Genomic DNA, 18,805 nt, shown 5'->3' with positions numbered 1-18,805 from the left:
ACAAATACCATATAATTTCACTCATATGTGGAATCTAATGAACAAACTGAACTAACAAGCAAAACAGAGACAGATTCATAGATGGAGAGCAGGATGACAGCTAAGTGTGGGAGGTGAGAGGATGGAGAGATTGAGCAAAAATGAAGGACTCATGGACATGGACAACAGTGTAGTGATTGTGGCAGGTAGGGAGGTATAGAATAAATAGTAATGGAAAAAATACAATAAAAACATTTAAAGAAAAAAGAAGTACAAATTGGTAATTACAAATAGTCACAAGGATGTAAAGTACAGCATAAAGAATATAGTCAATAATATTGTGATAATTATTCACAGTGTCACATGGATACTAGATTTATTGGGGTGATCACTTTGTAAGTTATATTGATGTTCTATCACCTGGATGTACAACTGAAACTAATATAATGATGTTTGTCAATTGTAATTAAAAAGTAAAAAATCATTAAAAATCATGTAATTAAAAAATAAAATCATTTAAAAAATGGCCATTACACATTCTTACAATTGTTTGTGTGTTGTTTCCCACAATAGAATATGAGCTCCATGAAGGCAGAGACATCTTGCCTGACACTCAGTAAAGGTTGTTAAGTGAGCAAATAAAGCAACAAATGGGTTTAGTTTGCAGAAAATTCACAGTATGTGATAGCTATTTTTCTTTTATTGTTAACTACACTTATTAGATGTTTAATATTATAAATGCTTTGACAATTTTGTTTAATGTAACCCCATATGTCAAAGAGCATTCCTCAAACCTCAGTATTTTATAGGCTTATTTTTATCTATTTACTTGGTTTAATTAATAAATATGAATTGAACACTACAATCTAGGATCTGGAGATTCAAAAACAAGATGGATACAGTCCCAACCACCAGAAGAGAGTATACCGGACTATATTAAAAATCCCTGTCTTTCTACCAAGCCCCAACTTTCAGGTCCCTCATTTTGGCAGCTAGCTGTAAGAATAATAGTTTTATTTCATTGTCCTCAGATTCCTTTATCTGTTTTACTGTTTTTTCTCCACTTTATCTCTTAATACTCAATTTATTCTTTTTAAAATGATTGTATATTATAGTGTATTAAACGCAAAGTTTTTGTATATATAGAAAAACTAATATAGAAACAATATATCTCTACTAGAATTTTTAAAAGTAGTTATAGAGGTGTTTTTGAATTCCTTTTTTGTCCCAAAAGAGAAACCTAATTAGAATTAGAATATATTCCCTGTAACAATAGCTATAAGGAATGTTCAATGGAGGATTTTAAATACTTCAATGAAATGGAGATGAGAAAATACTTTAATGATTATTTCAAAGACATACATAGAAAATAGTAGCAAAAGTTGAAATGGTCTTCTGAGCTCCTGAGTTTCTCATTTTCTTACTACTTGTTCAGCCATACTCTCTCTGCCTCTACAATAGACTATCCACAAGGGATTGATAATTATGATGCACTGCAAAACTATACACACTATATTAGGCTAAAGCAAGGTCTCTCAACCTTGACATTATTGACATTTTGGTCAGGATAATTCTTTGTTGGGGTGGGGGCTGTCTATGCATTATAGAATGTTTAGCCACATCCCTAATCTCCTCCCACTAAATGCCAATAGCCAAAATGTCACAGCATGTTGCCAAATGTCCTTTGGGGAGGATTATTACCTCTGGTTGAAAACCACTGGACTAAATCAACCATTTTTATTTTTTGTGTTTATATGTATTTATTTTATTTTTTAAAATTACTTTAAAAGTCAGAACATCCCTTAAAAGTCAGTGTTGTGCAGAGTTTTGTCCTGGGCCATGGGACCCTTTCACTTTTATACAGTCTCCCTGAGTGATCTCATCCTCTCCTGTGTCTACCTCCAAGTCTTGTTGATGACTCTCTTATCATTGCCTGAAAAGCCCAGATCTCTCTTCTGTGCTATAGGCCCAAAAAGGCAACTACTTACTAGATAGTTTTCACTTGGGAATCCCTCAGGCACTTCAAATTCAAAATGCCCCAAACCAAAAGAATATAACCAACATTTTTTTTCCTTTCCCACTTATCTCTCTCACTTTGCATAACCAACTCCTATTAACTCCATCTCTTAAGTCAGTGCTTTACAAACTAGCATGGATAAGAATCATAAGGAAGGCTTATTAAAACACAGATTCCTAGATTCTGTTCTTAAAATTCTGATTTAATATTGGTAGGGGACTGGGAATCTGAGATTCTGCATTTCTAAATAGCTCCCAGCTGATGCTGATGGCCTGCAGACCACACTTCAGGCATACTGTCCTAAAGGATTCTCACTGTTTCTATGATAAAATCCAAAATTCTTAGCATTACTTTCAGGTTCTATGTGAGCTTATTTACTTCTTTGAATTCATCTTCCACCATGTTCATCTCATTCCTGGTGTTTGTTTTGATGCTATGCTGTGTCCTGAAATCTGAATCTCTCTGCCTGGCTGATTCCTACTACTCCTTCAATACTCTGATCATTTATTTATTCTATTGAGGGCCCACCAACTCAGGTATGCAAGAAATTTATTTTTTCAAAAATTGAACTTAATTTTTTGACTTCTAATAGAAACTAAATTTAAATGTCAATAGTCTTAGTCAATTCAGAACCACATCTTTCCCAGGCTTTATCAATGTTTGAAGGGACCTATGAACTTCCAAGGTGCCAAGCAGTAGGGTCTCAGTTGCCAACATCCAAATATGTTGGCATCTGCCATCTCTCCAAATTCTCATACCCAGCTGGCACTCAAGTGCTGCTGTGTCCTACTTGTTCTGGGGGGGAAAAAAAGGTATCTTTAAGTAGGACAGCAATCCTACTTTGCCCAGGAATGAGGGGTTTCCCAGGATGTAGGAGTTTCAACACTCAAATCAGGAAAGTCTTAGGCAAAATGGGATGATTGGTCACCCTATCTCTAAATCCAACTCTATATCAATGTTTCTCTGCAGGTGGCAAGAAACATTTGAAGATTCTTTTAGCATTGGCATTGAGGGAACTCTGTAAGACTAGAGGCTTTCTGTCTAGACACTCTACCTCTATTCTGTGGCTTCTGGTCTATCTTAGGCACAGGTGAACTTTACAAGCTTGTTACCTTCTTGGGTTTCTTTGAGGAAGAGGGAAATTTGTTCCCTTTGGTCTTGGATCCTCCAAAATTATTGGGACGTTATCATTATGAATGCATTGGGCTACAAATAATAGACAACCATATACTATAGTGAATTATGTAAGTCAGGTGTTTGATTTCTCCAGTCAAAGTCCAGAGATAGCCCTGAACAGTATGGCTCAGTCAATTGGAGTGTTGACCTGTCGCCAAAGGGTTGCAGGTTTGATTCCAGGTCAGGGCACATGCCTAGGCTGTGAGTTCCACCCCCTAATCCAGGCATGTGTGATCCTGCTCTATGCATGTACAATCCCCAGTCTGGGCCTGTATGGGGGCAACTGATCAATGCTTCTCTCTTGCAATGATATTTCTCTCTCTCCCTTCCTTTCTCTCTAAATGGCAATAGAGTATTCTCGGGTGAAGGTAAAGATGAAAAAAAAAGTCCAGAGATAGGTAATCCACAATTAGGATGTCTACTCAAGAATACGTTTAACTTTCTGCTCTGCCATCCTCAGTCATGATTTTAATCCTCATAGTTGCTATATGACTATTTTAACTCCAAGACCATGAATTCAAGGATTTCTCTTTTTATCTTTGTAGCATAGGAAGACAGGGCATAAGGGTTGGAATGTATGAGCACCATATAGTCTACCACAGGAACAGTCACCAAGGTCTAGCTCTCTTGCTTTTCTTCTAATAATCCTTGACTAATATTTATTAGTATTAGAGATGGTGGCTTGGACTTCTGAAAATTGAAATCCCAAAACTAGCATCATTGCTGTATTATATTCTGTTGTCACTATCCTTCCCTGTTACATGTCCCATGTAAATACTAGGAGGAAATACCCATTGACTAAAATATTAAAATATTATCCTACTTCCATTCATACAACAAATATTTATTGAGTGACCATTGTGTTCTGGGCACAGTGCTAGGCTCTGGAGACTCAATAGTGTGCCAGACATCTAGGTATCTGTTCTCATAGGTCCTATAAACAAAATGTTAGGAGTGTTATTAAAAGTATGAAGAAATCAAGGTTACTTTAGAAAGTATCATGAGTGTAACTTCCCTGAGGGGGTGATATGCAGGTTAGTACCTGAAGAATGAGATTGAGTTAGCCATGAGAAACGCTGAGGGTAGAACATTCCGGATAGCAGAAGCTATACTCAAGGGCCTAAAGTGCTCTTGGAGGCTGCACTCCTCCCAGAAAGTCTAGGGAAAAATCTATTCCTGGTCTCTTCCAGCTTCTGGTGGCTGTCAGTATTCTGTGGCTTGATTCCAATCTCTGCCTTCATGGTCACATTGCTTTTTCTTTTGTGCGTGTAGCATCTCCTTCTGATTTCTTCATATAAGAGTATTTGTGATTGCATTTAGGGGCCACCCAGATAATCCAAGATAATCCAAGATAACCTATCTCAAAATCATAAACTTATCATATCTGAAAATACCCTTTTCCAAATAAGGAAACATTTACAGGTGTCAGATATTAGGACCTGATATCTTTGCAGGGGACATTATCAGTCTGCCATAATTTACATTTATATTTACCCATTTTGTTCAAAACTGTGCCAAATGCCCTGGCTGGTGTGGGTCAGTGGATTGAACGCCAGCCTGTGAACCAAAAAGTCCCTGGTTCAATTCCCTGTCAGGGCACATGCCTGGGTTGCAGGCCAGATACCCCCAGTAGAGGGCACGTGAGAGGCAACCACACATTGATATTTCTCTCTCACATCAATGTTTCTCTCTGTCTTAAAAAAAAAAAAACTGTGCCAAACTGACATCACAATCCATGAATATTTGTAATACTTTTTAAATCCCAATGTAAGCTAAACCTGAAAAATTATTTTATCATTCAAAATTATTTTATTTTACAATAAAAAAATTAACTTTTTGATTCAGTAATAAATGCAAAATAATGCATGTAGATTCTAAGATGATCAAGCTATTAAATGATCTGGGATCTGTATCATTTGAAGAGTGGTTGGAAGAATTGGCTATTTGAAAATAAAAGAGAAGGTTTAAAGGAAGATCACATAGCTTTCTTCATTCATATGAAGATGTTTCACAAAGAATAGAGATTAGATACATGCAGGGTTGGTTGAACCAGAAACAATTAATTGCAGACAGAGAGAGGCAGATTTCAATTCAATACGAAAAATTCATAACAGACAGTAGAAGGTGCCCCTTCAAAATGAATTCCCTTTCTAATTCTGCAAGTATTTATGAATATGCAAAGACTCTAAAAGGAAGAGTGCAGATAGAAGTAGAAAATATATCCTCAGATATAATCATGAGTATATTTAATAAAAACATAAGGTCTCTTTAATGACTGATTTTAAATAAATCAAGGTAATATTATCTTTTCTTAAAAAAATCTTCAGCTGAGGATATGTTTATTGATTTTAGAAAGAGAGGAAGGGGGAGAGAGAGAGGAAAAAATCACCCATGTGAGAGAGAAATATTGATCGGTTGACTCTTGTAGGTGCCCTGACCTGGGATCTATTGTGCAAACTTTTTTTCGGAGTTGGTTGGAGTGCTGTCCTGTACACTCCAACCAACTGAGCCACCAGGCCAGGGCAATATTATCCTTCTTAATTCCAAATTACAGTAAAGCCAGAGTGACCTTTTAAAAGTAAATTCTGATTATGTTAGCCCCCTTGATTAAAATAGTTTGTTCTCTGAAAGATCCTTTCAGTACTGACCCCTGGCTTCTTTTCCCGTCTCATCTGATGCTCCTTTCCTTCCTCTTTGCATTCTCGCACACTGCTTAACTTTAGATACTTGCTCTTCCTACTTCAAGGCTGTTGCATGATGTTCACTCTGTGAAGCTCTTCTTTCTTGCCTAGGTTACTCCACTTGGGACCCCATATAAGTTTGCAACTTATTCTGAACTGTATTGTCAAGAGGAAAGAATTTATTATATATATTTTTTTACCATGTCTGCCTTCCCTACTAAAATGTGAGCTCTCGACAGACAGTGTCTTGTTCAGCACAGGGCCTGACATATGGTGGACATCTTCAAATATTTGAGTGAATGAATGGACTATCAGGTTCAAAGTGGAAAAGGAGTCTGGTGGGAAAAAATGTTTGCCTAACTGATACCAGATTTCTAGTAGCAAATTTTCAGAAACACTAGTACGGTTTCTTGGAAGTGTTTTTCATGAAAGAAAGGGGGGGTGGTGGATGAGGAAAGTTAAGGAATCATCAAACAAGCCAGGTCTATCAAGGTGGAACCGCTTTGGAATGTCAGAAGCCTCACGGACAACAAAAGCCGGGACGCCAAAGTATAATGGCTTTAGATGTATCATTTACTTATTAATTGTTCGCTCATTCATTCCCAAATATTCATAAAATGCCCATTATATGCTTAGTGCTTGGAGTCAGAAACTCAAAGCTGGGCAAGTCTTTCTTGTCCTTAACAAATCTACAGCCTAAGAAGGACAAACACTCAATAAAGTAATTCCTACGAAGTGTGGTAAATACTGCTAAAGAAGGTACATCCGTATTATGAAATACCTAACTTGGGGGGGTAGGGTAGGAGAGGGGTGGAAGACCAGAGGGAGAAAGATGGGCGGTCAGAGAAGCCTTTCCGGTTGAAGCTGAGACCTGAAAAATGAAGAGGAGACTTGGCGGTCTGGGGAACTAAAAGAAGTTCACTAGTTATGCTTTGGGATCCCACAGAAAAATACTGTCAAGATATTGAAGGGCACCTTGGCAGTTTAGCTTACAGGGACGGTGGTGTGAGAGCGGTCATTAGCCTTGCCAACACTCTCTAAGCAAGAACGATAACGTCCTGCACTTCGACATTTCACCTAAGCTGGACTTGCCGCAATCTACTTATTCCTTGCTCCCCAAGGCTCCCGCAAAATGCAGCGCGGCGGTAGCAGCCCAGCTCTAGCACTGCACCTTACACCTCCCCGCAAAACCGACTCTACCAGAGAAAGAGGCTCCAGAAGCCCTGCCCACGCCCAGGCACGTCCTCCCGGGCTAAGTTCCCGGGGCCGCTGGCAGCCGCGGCGGTCACGTGACCTGAAAGTGTGACGTAGGAGGAAGGAGACGCCATTAGAGGGAGGCGGAGAGGGAGTGTTCGCCTTTCGTCGGTTGCCTGACGTGGTTGCTGGGGCCCTTCATTCTCGGACTTTCCTTCGGCCCTTCGAGGCCTCGCCCCAGCAGGCGGTGGAGACGACGCCGGGTGTTGGCGAGCCACTGCCAAGGGCCGCGACCGTGAAGGCGCTGCGGCGGCTGTGGGGAGCTCGGTGCTGCTCTAGAGTGCGGGTGGCTGGCAAGCGACGGGATGGCTGCGGCCGGCGGTGGGGCGGCGGCGGGCCGAGCCTATTCGTTCAAGGTGGTGCTGCTGGGAGAAGGTTGCGTGGGGAAGACGTCGCTGGTACTGCGCTACTGCGAGAACAAGTTCAACGACAAGCACATCACCACTTTGCAGGTGCGGGGCCCAGAGAGTGGGAGGTGGCGCCCCAGGGCCCCTACCTGTCCGGGGCCAGTGAGGACTCTGCTGCCATGGTCCCCTGGATTTGGGCTTACACATCTCAGGCCTGGCACCTCCGCCTTCTAGTTGCCTTTACTTCCAAATTCGCCCTGGACACGCGAGGGGTCGGGGCAGCCTGTAGACGTAAGGACGGGCTGTTGGGAGGGGGGTGGAAAGACCCTGAAAAGTCCCCAGTGCCCTGGCTGGCATGTGTTGGAGTCCCCACCGCTGGGCTAGCTTTCCCCCTTCGTTTCACTTCCGCTTGGAGCCTAGGTGCCCTCACCCTACAGTCACCAAGTGTCATCTGCCTTTTTGGGTTTTGTTTTGTTTTGTTTTCGGAATTAGGAACTTGGCTGCTGCTTTGATTTTGCGAACTTGGTGATTTGTAACTTTAGTGCCTACTGATGACTAAGTGTTTATGTAAGTTCAGTTTGTCCTGTCTTCGAGTAATGTGCAGATTGGCAAAACATTCATCTCTGGAGGGATTTTGAAATGACCGCTTGCCGGTGTGTGTTACGCAGTTTCATTACTGCCTGCGTGGTTCTGACTTTTGGGTCAGTTATATTCTGCTAGGTCGGTCGACTCACATTCACACGGAAACGTCATGTGAATACCGGCTAACAATTGGTCCCCAAAGTAACAGCATAGCAGCTGCTGCTGCTGCTGCTGTTTATTTATTTATTTTTTTGCTTGTGATACAGAGCGGACTTTCTTCTGCAGGTACATTGTTGTTACTGAGAAAAGTGTTAGAATGTAATCATTGCTTGGGACGAAAACCAGTCCTTTGAGGCAGGAGTAAGTCTCCCCTTTCTCTCAAATAAATCAGGTTGCACGTGTTAGAAGAAAAATACCCAACTAATCTGACTTGATCATTGTCGTTAGAGACAGTAAAGTCTAGAGGACTCTTGAGCCTGATTGTGTAGGTTCATATCCCACCCCCATCCTTTTTAACTAGTTGTGTGGTCTTGGGCAAGTTAATTAATCGAAGTTTTTTCATCTGTTAAAATGGCCACAATAAGACCCACTGTCTAGCTCATAGGGTTGTCAGGACAAATACACATAAAAGTGACTAGGACCTGGTTCAGTGTAAGCTCTCCATCTTTATTATTTACTTGCCCAAATTGCACAATAGATCGTAATTAATGATTGTGGGGTGTGTAAAGAGCATGGACACTTAATTGAATTCACAGTGTTCTAATTGTTGTGACATTTGATGCTTGATGCTATTATTAAACTACGGAGTATAGAATTTACAAAGATGCTTCAGTTCTGATTCCATGTTCTATTTTTTACTCCTGGGTAAAGCATAGTATTTGAAAAAGTGAATGCCAGGAAACTCCTATTTTTTTCCCTTACATTCTTGTACAAGACCAGTTACACAGTTTTACTAACAAGTTGTTATTGTTGAGTGCTACTAGTGAGATTTGTAGGGTAAATAAGTACATCTCTCTGATCATTTGAAAGTTTAGAAATTCATTTAGGTAAATAGCATAGCTAACATCAAGTTCTTAATATGCTGAATACTTTTCTTTTGTCACTTCATTCTTATAACAGCTATGAGGTGGATAGTTTTGTTAGCCCCATTTTACAGATGAGGAAACAAGCTTGGTTAAGTTGAGTAATTTACTGGGCATTATATTGCCTCAAGTCATGCTGCCCAAGCTGAAATTTGAACAATTTTTGAGCATTTTAGTCACATGCCTCTGGATATTGGTAAACCACTCCTTTAGTAGTTTCCTTTATGCTATAGATCTAAGATAAAAGAGAATACCATAGTAACTGAGCTCTCAATTAAAAAAATAATTTAGCCCTTCAGCCTAAAAATTACACTTTTATTATATATTCCAAAAACACTCTCAAAGGTAAAAGTAGGCTAAAGATTTTTAAATATCTGAGAAAAACCACCACTGGAGACTGTCCATAGGAGGTCCACTCACATCCAACTCAACTCCAGGAAGAGGTCCCAAAAGCTCTGCCCATGTCCAGGCACATTCGCCTTATCACATCCCAGGAATCTGCACAAGGTCCTGTGCAGTCAACCCCGGGGGAGGATGAAATTATGGTAGACCTCCCGTATCAGAGCATAGCAGTCTAGATTTCCATGTTTATGTAACTCATTACAAAAGTGTTTGGATGATATTACAGAATTGAGGATTTTGTCTACAGGTGTATGGAAACAGTATTATATCTGATCTTTTTCTCTTAGATATCAGTTCATCTCATCATAACAATTTTTCAGAGAAATTTGGCCTCACTGTGATCAATAAAACACATCCTTGTATGCTTTTGATTTCCAAGAAGATCACACATCAGAAGATGACAGGAAGTTCCCTTTTTTCTTGTCAACAAAACTACTTATTACCTGTCTTTGTAAAATTTGTTTTGCAAAGTATACTCTCATACATTCATAATTCAAAGAATTACAGGACTAAGAGAAACCTAAGATAGTTCATGGTTCTCTGTTTCAGTCTTTTGTTTAATATTTCAGTCAAGTGATTGTCCAGTTTTGTCTTGGAGGTGTGATGAACTGGTATGTAAAGTGGAAAACTTTGTCCTCAGGGGGCCTGTTTTATTTTTAGACAGGTCTAATTTCCAGTAAGTTTTTTTCTGTGTGCAAAGCCAAAATCTGTTAACCTGTAGTTTCCACTCATAGTTCTGCTGGCAAATCTTGGTTGCACATGACATCCTTTCTGATAGTTGAAGACACCTCTATCACATCTCCTTGAGTCTTGTCTTCTCTTGAATAAACAGCTTTGGTTCCTTTAACTGGCTCTCCTGTGATACTATTCTCAATCATTTCAGTATTTTGACATCTTTTCTAGACACTCACTATTTACTCATTGTCCTCTTTCCTTAACTATGTGATGCCTTCAGCTGTTGCAGTGATTCCAAGGGTGGTTAGAACTGAACAGAGAAGTGCAGGCTGTCACCTCCCCTTTTGAGAATCCTTTTCTAACACTAAAGTAGAAAAGATTCTATGATCTTTTTGGGCAGTTGTCATAATATTAATGTCACACTGCTATCTTAGTGTTACTTGCTTTAAAAAAAGTGTTTTACATCCCTTAACTTTTTTTTTCTTGGAGTTTGTAGTTAAGTGTTTTTTGTTTGTTTTTTTTTGTCCCTAACATGTTTGACCCATTAAATTTGACTTTGATAGACTTGGTTGGTCCTGGGCATGCAAAGAAGAATAAGGCATGGTCCCTCCCTACTGTCTGGATTAGCTATTCATTTTAACTGTATCACCTGAAGATTTGGTAAAAATCTGTAATGTCTCATCAGGTCATTGATAAACATTTTGAAAGAAAGGGGAGGGCCAAGTCAAAGCTCTGCGGCAGGTCTTACTGTAGCCCAGTGATGCATGACTAGAAATGTATTTTTCTTTAGACATTTTGAATCTTTTTAAAATTAATTATTTTTTAAAAGTCTTTATTTATTTGTTTTTAGAGAGAGGAGAAGGGAGGGAGAGAGAAACATCAGTGTGAGAGAGAACATCGATTGGTTGTCTCGATGGGGCCCAAACCTGCAACCCAAGTACATGACCTGACTGGGAATGGAACCTGGTGGGATAATGCCCAACCAACTGAGCCACACTGGTCAAGGCTAGACATTTGGAATCTTAGAGAGGAGCTTTTTCAAACTATGAGTGGGCCACAGTCTTCTTTCACCTTAAGTGAGAAACAATTATTAATGGAGTGTTGTACATATTAATGATAATAGAAGCAAACAACAGCTTAAGACTTACTTCTGTGGGCTACTGCCTGATGTATACAAAACCTTTAATGAAAATGGTGGTTCTAGCATTACAGATCTCCTAGCTTTTTTGTCCTATAGCTACATTAGTCTTGCCCACAGGGGATATCACAAGATGCTTTGTCAGATTCTTGCAGAAGACAAGATAGCACTGTGTTTCTGCAGAAGGCCATACCATGTGGTAAAAAGGGAAAAGACTTTGAAGTTAGATTTCAGTTCGAATTTTGGCTTCTACTTACAGCCATCATGATGTTGGTTATTCTAATGTTTGTAAGCTTGCATCCCAACTGTGGGATCACTCGAGAACTGCTTGGTTCTCGAGTCATGAATTGTTTTTTGAAACTATTTTAAAACATAGAGAAACAGATAAAAGGATACATGCTATTTTTGGTAAATGCTCCTTTTTATTTTCTCTAGCCAAAAACTATAACTTAATCTGGGAGTCCCAGGCCAGAGGTTTTCCCCTGAAAAAAAATACACGATAGTGTGGCAAACATGTAAGAAATCTTGCCTGGCATCCATGCTTAAGGAAGCTGTGCCATATTGTACGACTATGATGATATCTTTTTTTTTTTTTAAGATTTTATTTATTTTTAGAAAGGGGAAGGGACGGAGAAAGAGAGGGAGAGAAACATCAGTGTGTGGTTGCTTCTTGAGTGCCCTGTACTGGGGACCTGGCCTGCAACCGAGGCATGTGCCCTGTCTGGGAATCAAATCGACCCTTGGTTTGTAGGCTGGCGCTCAATCCACTGAGCCACACATGCCAGGGTCATAATGATATCTTAAGCTAGGCTCATTCCTTTGAGTCAGGCTCATGCTTTGTAACCTCCAAGATGCTCCCCTGACAGCCCTAATCCCTGAATTTAACCTATAGGAAATTGCTGCGTTTTCTCCTGGATATGAAATTTCAACTTCTTTCTCAGTTTCTTGAGTCAAGCTACCCATCCCCTGAGTTCTGTCTCCCTACCCTGTCTTTTGTATATTATGCAACACTAGTTGTCCTTGTATTTAATAGCAGCAACTCCCATTTATTGAACTCTTTTCTGAGAGCAAGTTTAGCATGAGATTAAAACAGTGGTCCTGGGGTCAAACCTGAAGTTTGACTTCAGTTTGAACTTTGGCTTCTACTTACAGCCATTAGGATGTTGGTTATTCTAATGTTTGTAAGCTAGTTCTTTTTAATAAAATGGGAGAATCTCACTCATAGGATTTTTATGTGGATTAAATAGAGAGCCATCATGTATAAAGTTCCTAGCACAGTCCCTAGTGCATGTATGTTTAATAAATGTTAGCCGTTGAATGAATAGGTGGTGCTTAATTTGGGTTGGATTCTTTCATAGTAACTCTGTCAAAAAAGGTAATGGAATTAATTTGAAGTGAATTATTTTCAGAACCCATGCTGTCTCTAAGGGATAGCTACATTTTAAAATTGTTTAGCCCTGGCTGGCATGGCTCAGTTGGTTGGAGCACCATCCTATAGACCAAAGGGTCACAGGTTCTATTCCTGGTCAGGGCATATACCCAGGTTGGGCATCTGATCCCTGGTTCTTATGAGAAGGCGACCAATTGATGTTTCTCTCTCACATCAGTGTTTCTCTCTATCCCTTTCTTTCTCTGAAAGCAATAAAAAAATGTTCTTGGGTGAGGATACAATATATTTTTTTAAAAATAAAATTGTTTATATGTTATATATTTTATAGATTACATAAATGTTTATTATCCATTCTAGAGTTGACGTTTCTGCTGGGATTGATATTTTTGGAAATTCACTTCCTTTTTGAAAATTGTGGCATTTGTCATACTTTGGTGCTTTAGTACTGCTCCCTTTTTGCAGAGTTCCTCTTAGGTTATTAACTACTACAAAGTAATCTTGTAGGTGAGCTATCTGAGAATTCAAAATCCTTTACCTGGCCCAGGAAGCTTAATTTAATATAGAGACCACAAGCTCTCTCATGTGATTTCCCTGTGGATTTGGGGCTTTGATAAAATTGACAGAAGCAAGAAAGACAGTTGGAGTGAAGGAGCGACTGCCTTTTCTCTAGAATTTACTAAAGCAATACTGCTGAACCTCAGCAATTAAATTCCAGAATTGTTTATTTAGTACCTGTTATGTAGCAAACGTTGTGCTGGCTGGGGAATATAAAGATAAGTAACATACTTTAACTGTTAGCGTTCCTGACTTTATGCATTCTTAAATGTTTGTGCCACTTCGATTATAGCCACCTCTTGTTTTTGATATGTCTCTATATCTGTACTCTTGAGTGATCACTTTGTTTTTAGATGTGCCTTCTTTTTTCCCTTATTGAGGGCATTTTAAAATTATGAACTCTAATTTAAATGCCTCTATCATTTTCCTTTTTAGAGCTCTGACTGGAATTCCACCCATCTGCCTCCTGAAGTGTAGGATAGGCGTGCCTGTTATTTGGTTAGCAAAGCTGTGCTGTAAGTTTGGCTGGGCAGATAGTTTCCTGACACTTTAGCAAATGAGGAAACTAAGATTTGGATTAAACTTCAATGTCTCACAGTTAGTAATGGTGTGCCATTTTTTCTTAAGCTAAGCCTACTTTTTTTTTTTTTTTTTTCCTATATGCCTTAACCTCCTGAGCAATACTTGGCATTTAGGTTTTAGCAGTTGGTTTTGCACTTGGCAACAGTCTCTGGTGTAGGAGTCTGTGTTTCCCTGTTTGTAAGATTAATGTTTGAATGTCTGAAATATCTTCCAAGTAGTTCTTGAAGCCACATCTGTGTTGATTCAGTCAATTCACCTATACTATCTTTATAAAATTCAATAGTTGAAGCCTTTTTCCTCTTCAGTATATTAATAGAAACATCTGGGCTATAAAAGGGTGGGTGATTTTTTAAGAAGATTTTTTCAGAATTATGGCTTTGAATTTCTAATATATAAGTATTCCATATCTGATTGCCATTTTCTGTTTTGTATTTTGAACTACTCCTTAGAGGTGAGTGACTTACTGCCTCTTCTTTGCGAGGTATTCACTTGGACTCTAAACTGATTATAATACCTCTTTTTAGAAAGTTAAGGACAAGAAATGTTGAGGTATTCAAGCCCCCAGCTTAGTTTTCTTTTTAGAAAATTAAAATGTTTGACATATAACTGTAAATTTAAGGTGTACAACATTAATTTGTTACACCTATGTATTATAATATGATTGCCATTGTAGCACTGCAACTTAGTTTTCTGATAGCTAATTTTTATTGCCTTGCTACAAAGGACTAATTTTATAAATTGTCTGCCTGAATCCTTTCATGTCTTAAGTCTGGAAGTGGTAATAGATACTTTAAATATAATATTTAAGCCTGAAACAGTGGTAGTACTTATAGCAAAAATTAATGTAACACAGACACACATTATGTGTGTAACACATTTCATTAATATGTGTAACACAGACACACATTAATGAAAGTCTGTTGAATTTAAAAGATAATAGACAGGCAGGAAAGTATTTGTCCACAATTCATTTACTGTGTTACTATGCTGCTTTAGGTGTTTTGCTTTGTTAGTGGTTAGCAAGCACAGCAAGTGATCTGGCTAACAACAATAAAAACAATCAAAAATTGATTAAAGAAGTTATGAAAAGACTTTTTGGCAGATATAATTTGTTCCTATTATTTCTTTCTTATGATCCTTTTTTTTTAAAGATTTTATTTATTATTTTTAGAGAGAGGGGAAGGGAGGGATGAAGAGAGAGAGAGAAACATCAGTGTGAGAAAAACATCAGTTGATTGGTTGATCTCATAAGTGACCAGACTGGGGACCAAACTCACAACGTAGGCATGTGCCCTAACCAGGAATCAAACTAGCGGCCTTCTGCTTTGTGTAACAGTGCCCAACCAACTGAGCCACACCAGTTAGAGCCCATTTTAGTTCTAAAGTAGAGATTTAAAAATAATATCCATTATGATCTCAGGTAAGATGTTGGGCAAAATAAGCATCAGGTGCAAATGACAGATGGCAGCCTGAGGTAATAGGATTGTTAATTTTGTTAATACCCTTAAGGTTTGGAAGATGACGTAATTGGAGTTGGAAGTAGTGGAGCTATAACTCAGGGTTTGGAGGAGTAAGGTGGGAAATGCCATTACTTTGATCCTCCTTACTTTGTGCCTACCCTAAGAATAGTTTGGGAGATGAATTGGTGTCCAGAACCACTTAGTGTCCAAGTACAAGAGTACCCGGTTAAGAATGCACATGTTCTAGAACAGGCAGCGTTGAGCAGTGGAAAAAGCACTGTGAGTTCAGACAGGCTTCCATGCACTGTAGCACCTAAGTTGTCTGACCTTGGGTGCCCCTGTATTCTTTAAATCTCAAGTTCACAACTGTAAAATAGGGATGATTACTTACTTCAGAGGATTGTTATAAAGATTAAATGAGGAAGCCCAAAGACAGTGCTTGGTAAATAATATGTACAATTTTGTTTTTCTTCATATATTCCTAAATTTTTTTGAATTGGTATTGTTTTATGCCACTTTTCTCTTTCTTCCCTTTTCTGGATTGGGATTCTTCACTGAGATGTTGCCAGGGATTTATAAATCCCTTTGGAAAGAGTGTGAAAATTGTTTTGCATGTGCATATGAGCAGTTTTCTTGGGAGTGAAGTCCATGATCACTCCCTTCACCAACTCTCACTGCCATGTAACAGAATTAAGAACCACTGCCCTAGAGTAACTATTATTATCACAAGTGGTATTAGTAGTATGGACAAATTAAATATGCCTCATAGAGGAATGGGTAACAAGGGTAAGACAAATTTCAGCCTTTTGATTGATTGCTGTTACATAAAATCTTTTCAATTTTATTCTCAAATATAATTATATTTGTTTTTAAAAGTAGATATATGTTCTTCAAGAAAACAAAATATTAAAAACTTAGGATGTATATAAAATGAGATGACTTGTGTTACAGAAGGAATTTTTTCATTGAGTAGTACTTACATTTTTCATTATGAAGGGAAAAAAAGCTCTAATAGGGAACCTTTGATAATGTGCTTTACTAGTGTATGAGCTGTTTGAATTAAAATAATTTGGTTTCTAAGGAAACTTTCAGGAACATATCTCTTTTATAGAGTTATACCTCCATTGATTTACCCAGGCATATTGTACATGTGTTTATCTCAATAATAACACATTTGACCCTTAAGCAACATAGATTTGAACTGCACAGGGCCACATATATGTGGATTTTTAAAAATAAATATGTACAGTGCTGTAAATTTATTTTCTCTTAATTTTTCTTAATAACATTTTTTCTCTGGTTTATTATACAAATTCAGTATATAATACCTGTAACATACACAATATGTGTTAATCAACTTTATGTTACTGGTAAGACCACTTCTAGTCAACAATAGGCTATTAATAGTCAAGTCTTTCAGGAAGTCTAAAGTTATATGCCGATTTTCATCTGTGTAGGTGTTAGTGCCACTCTCCCGAGAAGTGTTAGTTCTGGTCTTAGTCTGGGAGGAACCATAGCATAGAGGGTCTGAGTTCTTTTTGAGGTCAGACTCCTGAATTTTAAATCCCACTCTTAACACTTTTGTGACTTGGGCAAGATACTTACCCTTCCTGTATCTCAGTTTCCATATCTATAATATTTGAGTAATAAATAATTCAGAAGGTGTTATGAGAATTAAGTGAGTTAATATTTAAAAGGTCTTAGAACACTGCCCATTTTATTGTAAGCACTGTGAAAGTGTTAAATTAGTAATATGTAATCTAGTTAACAATATTTATACTTATGAAAAGATAACTTTCAACATATAAGGCATTATATGCTGTATAGTACAATGTTAGGGTCTGTAAAATTCTTCAGGATAGAGAAAGTCTGTGTGAGTTGTATGGGTGGTATGAGAAACTGAAAAATTCAAGCAAGAAGAGTATATATAGGTCAGAACAGAACTTGGATATATACAATGCAGATAGAGAAGAAAGAATAGGCCCATATTAGAGGGAAATTTAATGAACAAACAGAATTGGAGGGACTATATACAGACCAGATAAGTTGGAGAGTAAGTGAAGAAATACTGGAAGCTATTTTAGGAAGATTGGTGTGGACAAATTATGAAGGTCCTCGGAATAAAAAATAAGGCTTTGAGGTTTTTTATTTGTAGATTAGGGCTCCCTAACTTTTATAAAGCAGAAGCTTAATGATTTTTGTAAAAAGTACTTTAGCACAGTACTTGGCAAAGGGTAAACATTCTGTAACTGTTAGCTAGTATTAGCAATAGTAAAAGTGACTTATTCCACTGTATAGATGGACTATATTTTTAATTGCCTATTGATGAACATTTATTTCATGATTTTTCATTTTATAATTAATAAATACTGTGATGAGCACTCTTTCCATAAAATTGTTTTGTATATTCATGATTTCTTAGGAGAGACTTAATATTGTCCCTTAAACTCCCCATGGGAGAGTGGCGGTAAGTTTCAGAGGGGGTGGTAGAAATTCACTCCCCTCTGCTGAAAAATCCCTACAAAACACATAACAAATTATTTTATATTAGCTGCCAGTAGGGATGTAGTTCAAGCATACTTACTAAAAAAAAACTTATTATAGACCCCTGTTACAAGTTATAAGATTTTATAAAGTCACAGATACTTTAGGAAGATAATTTGGCATGTAGGCCAGAGTGTGAGGTAAGACCAAAGGTACTTATACCAGAACATAGTGTGAAACTGGTGGTCATAGATTTCCAGAGGAAATATGAACACAAGGGGTGGTAGTTTGGGGGGAAGTATGGAATGACAAGGGAGGGAGAATATTCAGGGATGGTTTTACTGAGATTTGAAACTTCAGTGACTTGGAGAATGTGGTCAAAATACTAAAGTTGTAATGGAAAGCCAGTTTTCGAGAGAAGATCCGTTTAATTTTAAATATGTTTGAAAGGCATTTAAGTTGACCTACATAAATTAAATATTTAGATAGGATTCAGCTCTTGAATTTCTTCCTGTAGCATTCATACTGAAACCATGAGAATGGTTGAGTTCAAAAAAATTACAAAACTAATATAAGTGGCAAAGCTGAGATTCAAATGTAAATTCTGCCTCAAAATTTGTATTCTTAGCCCCAATGCTGCCATGGATGGAAAAAGTCCTTTTGTTCTCATTTATTGTCATAACGCATATTTGGTCTTCTCATTTTTTAAGTTATTTCTTTCATTATTTTGCCATTTAATTTATTTTGTACCTTTTCTGTATAATCTCTATTGTTTCATTTGATAAAATATCTTGGCTAGTATGGTTAGGGCCTTTAAGGCAGCCATTTGTGGACTTGGTCTCAGCTCTGTCATTTGTATCTATCTGTGGATTCCTTACTCACTAAATCCAGTGACCTTTTCTTAGTGTTAATTTTCCTTTGTATTCATACAGCAGAAAGTCCGTACTGAAATGTAGGTGCCTTCTCTTTCAGTAATAATTCACCATCCTAGCTTTTATTTG

The 18,805-nt window shown here is 38.0% G+C and overlaps 1 protein-coding gene across 1 annotated transcript in view; it reads left to right on the top strand.

Annotated features, from left to right (window-relative positions):
• The first annotated feature begins 7,166 nt into the window (after positions 1-7,166).
• The window catches only part of RAB21 (RAB21, member RAS oncogene family), a 41,265-nt gene continuing 29,626 nt past the window's right edge, over positions 7,167-18,805 (top strand). The window contains exon 1 of the mRNA XM_045829022.1: positions 7,167-7,559. Within this exon, the coding sequence (XP_045684978.1) occupies positions 7,413-7,559 (147 nt within the window). The 5' untranslated portion in view covers positions 7,167-7,412. The remainder of the gene's footprint in view (positions 7,560-18,805) is intronic.

Source organism: Phyllostomus hastatus, unplaced genomic scaffold, assembly GCF_019186645.2.
Source record: "Phyllostomus hastatus isolate PE091 unplaced genomic scaffold, TTU_PhHast_1.1 phas_scaffold_93, whole genome shotgun sequence".
Classification (NCBI taxonomy): Eukaryota; Metazoa; Chordata; class Mammalia; order Chiroptera; family Phyllostomidae; genus Phyllostomus; species Phyllostomus hastatus.
Note: the sequence above shows the minus strand (reverse complement) of the source record. Positions and strands in the feature narration are given on the sequence as shown.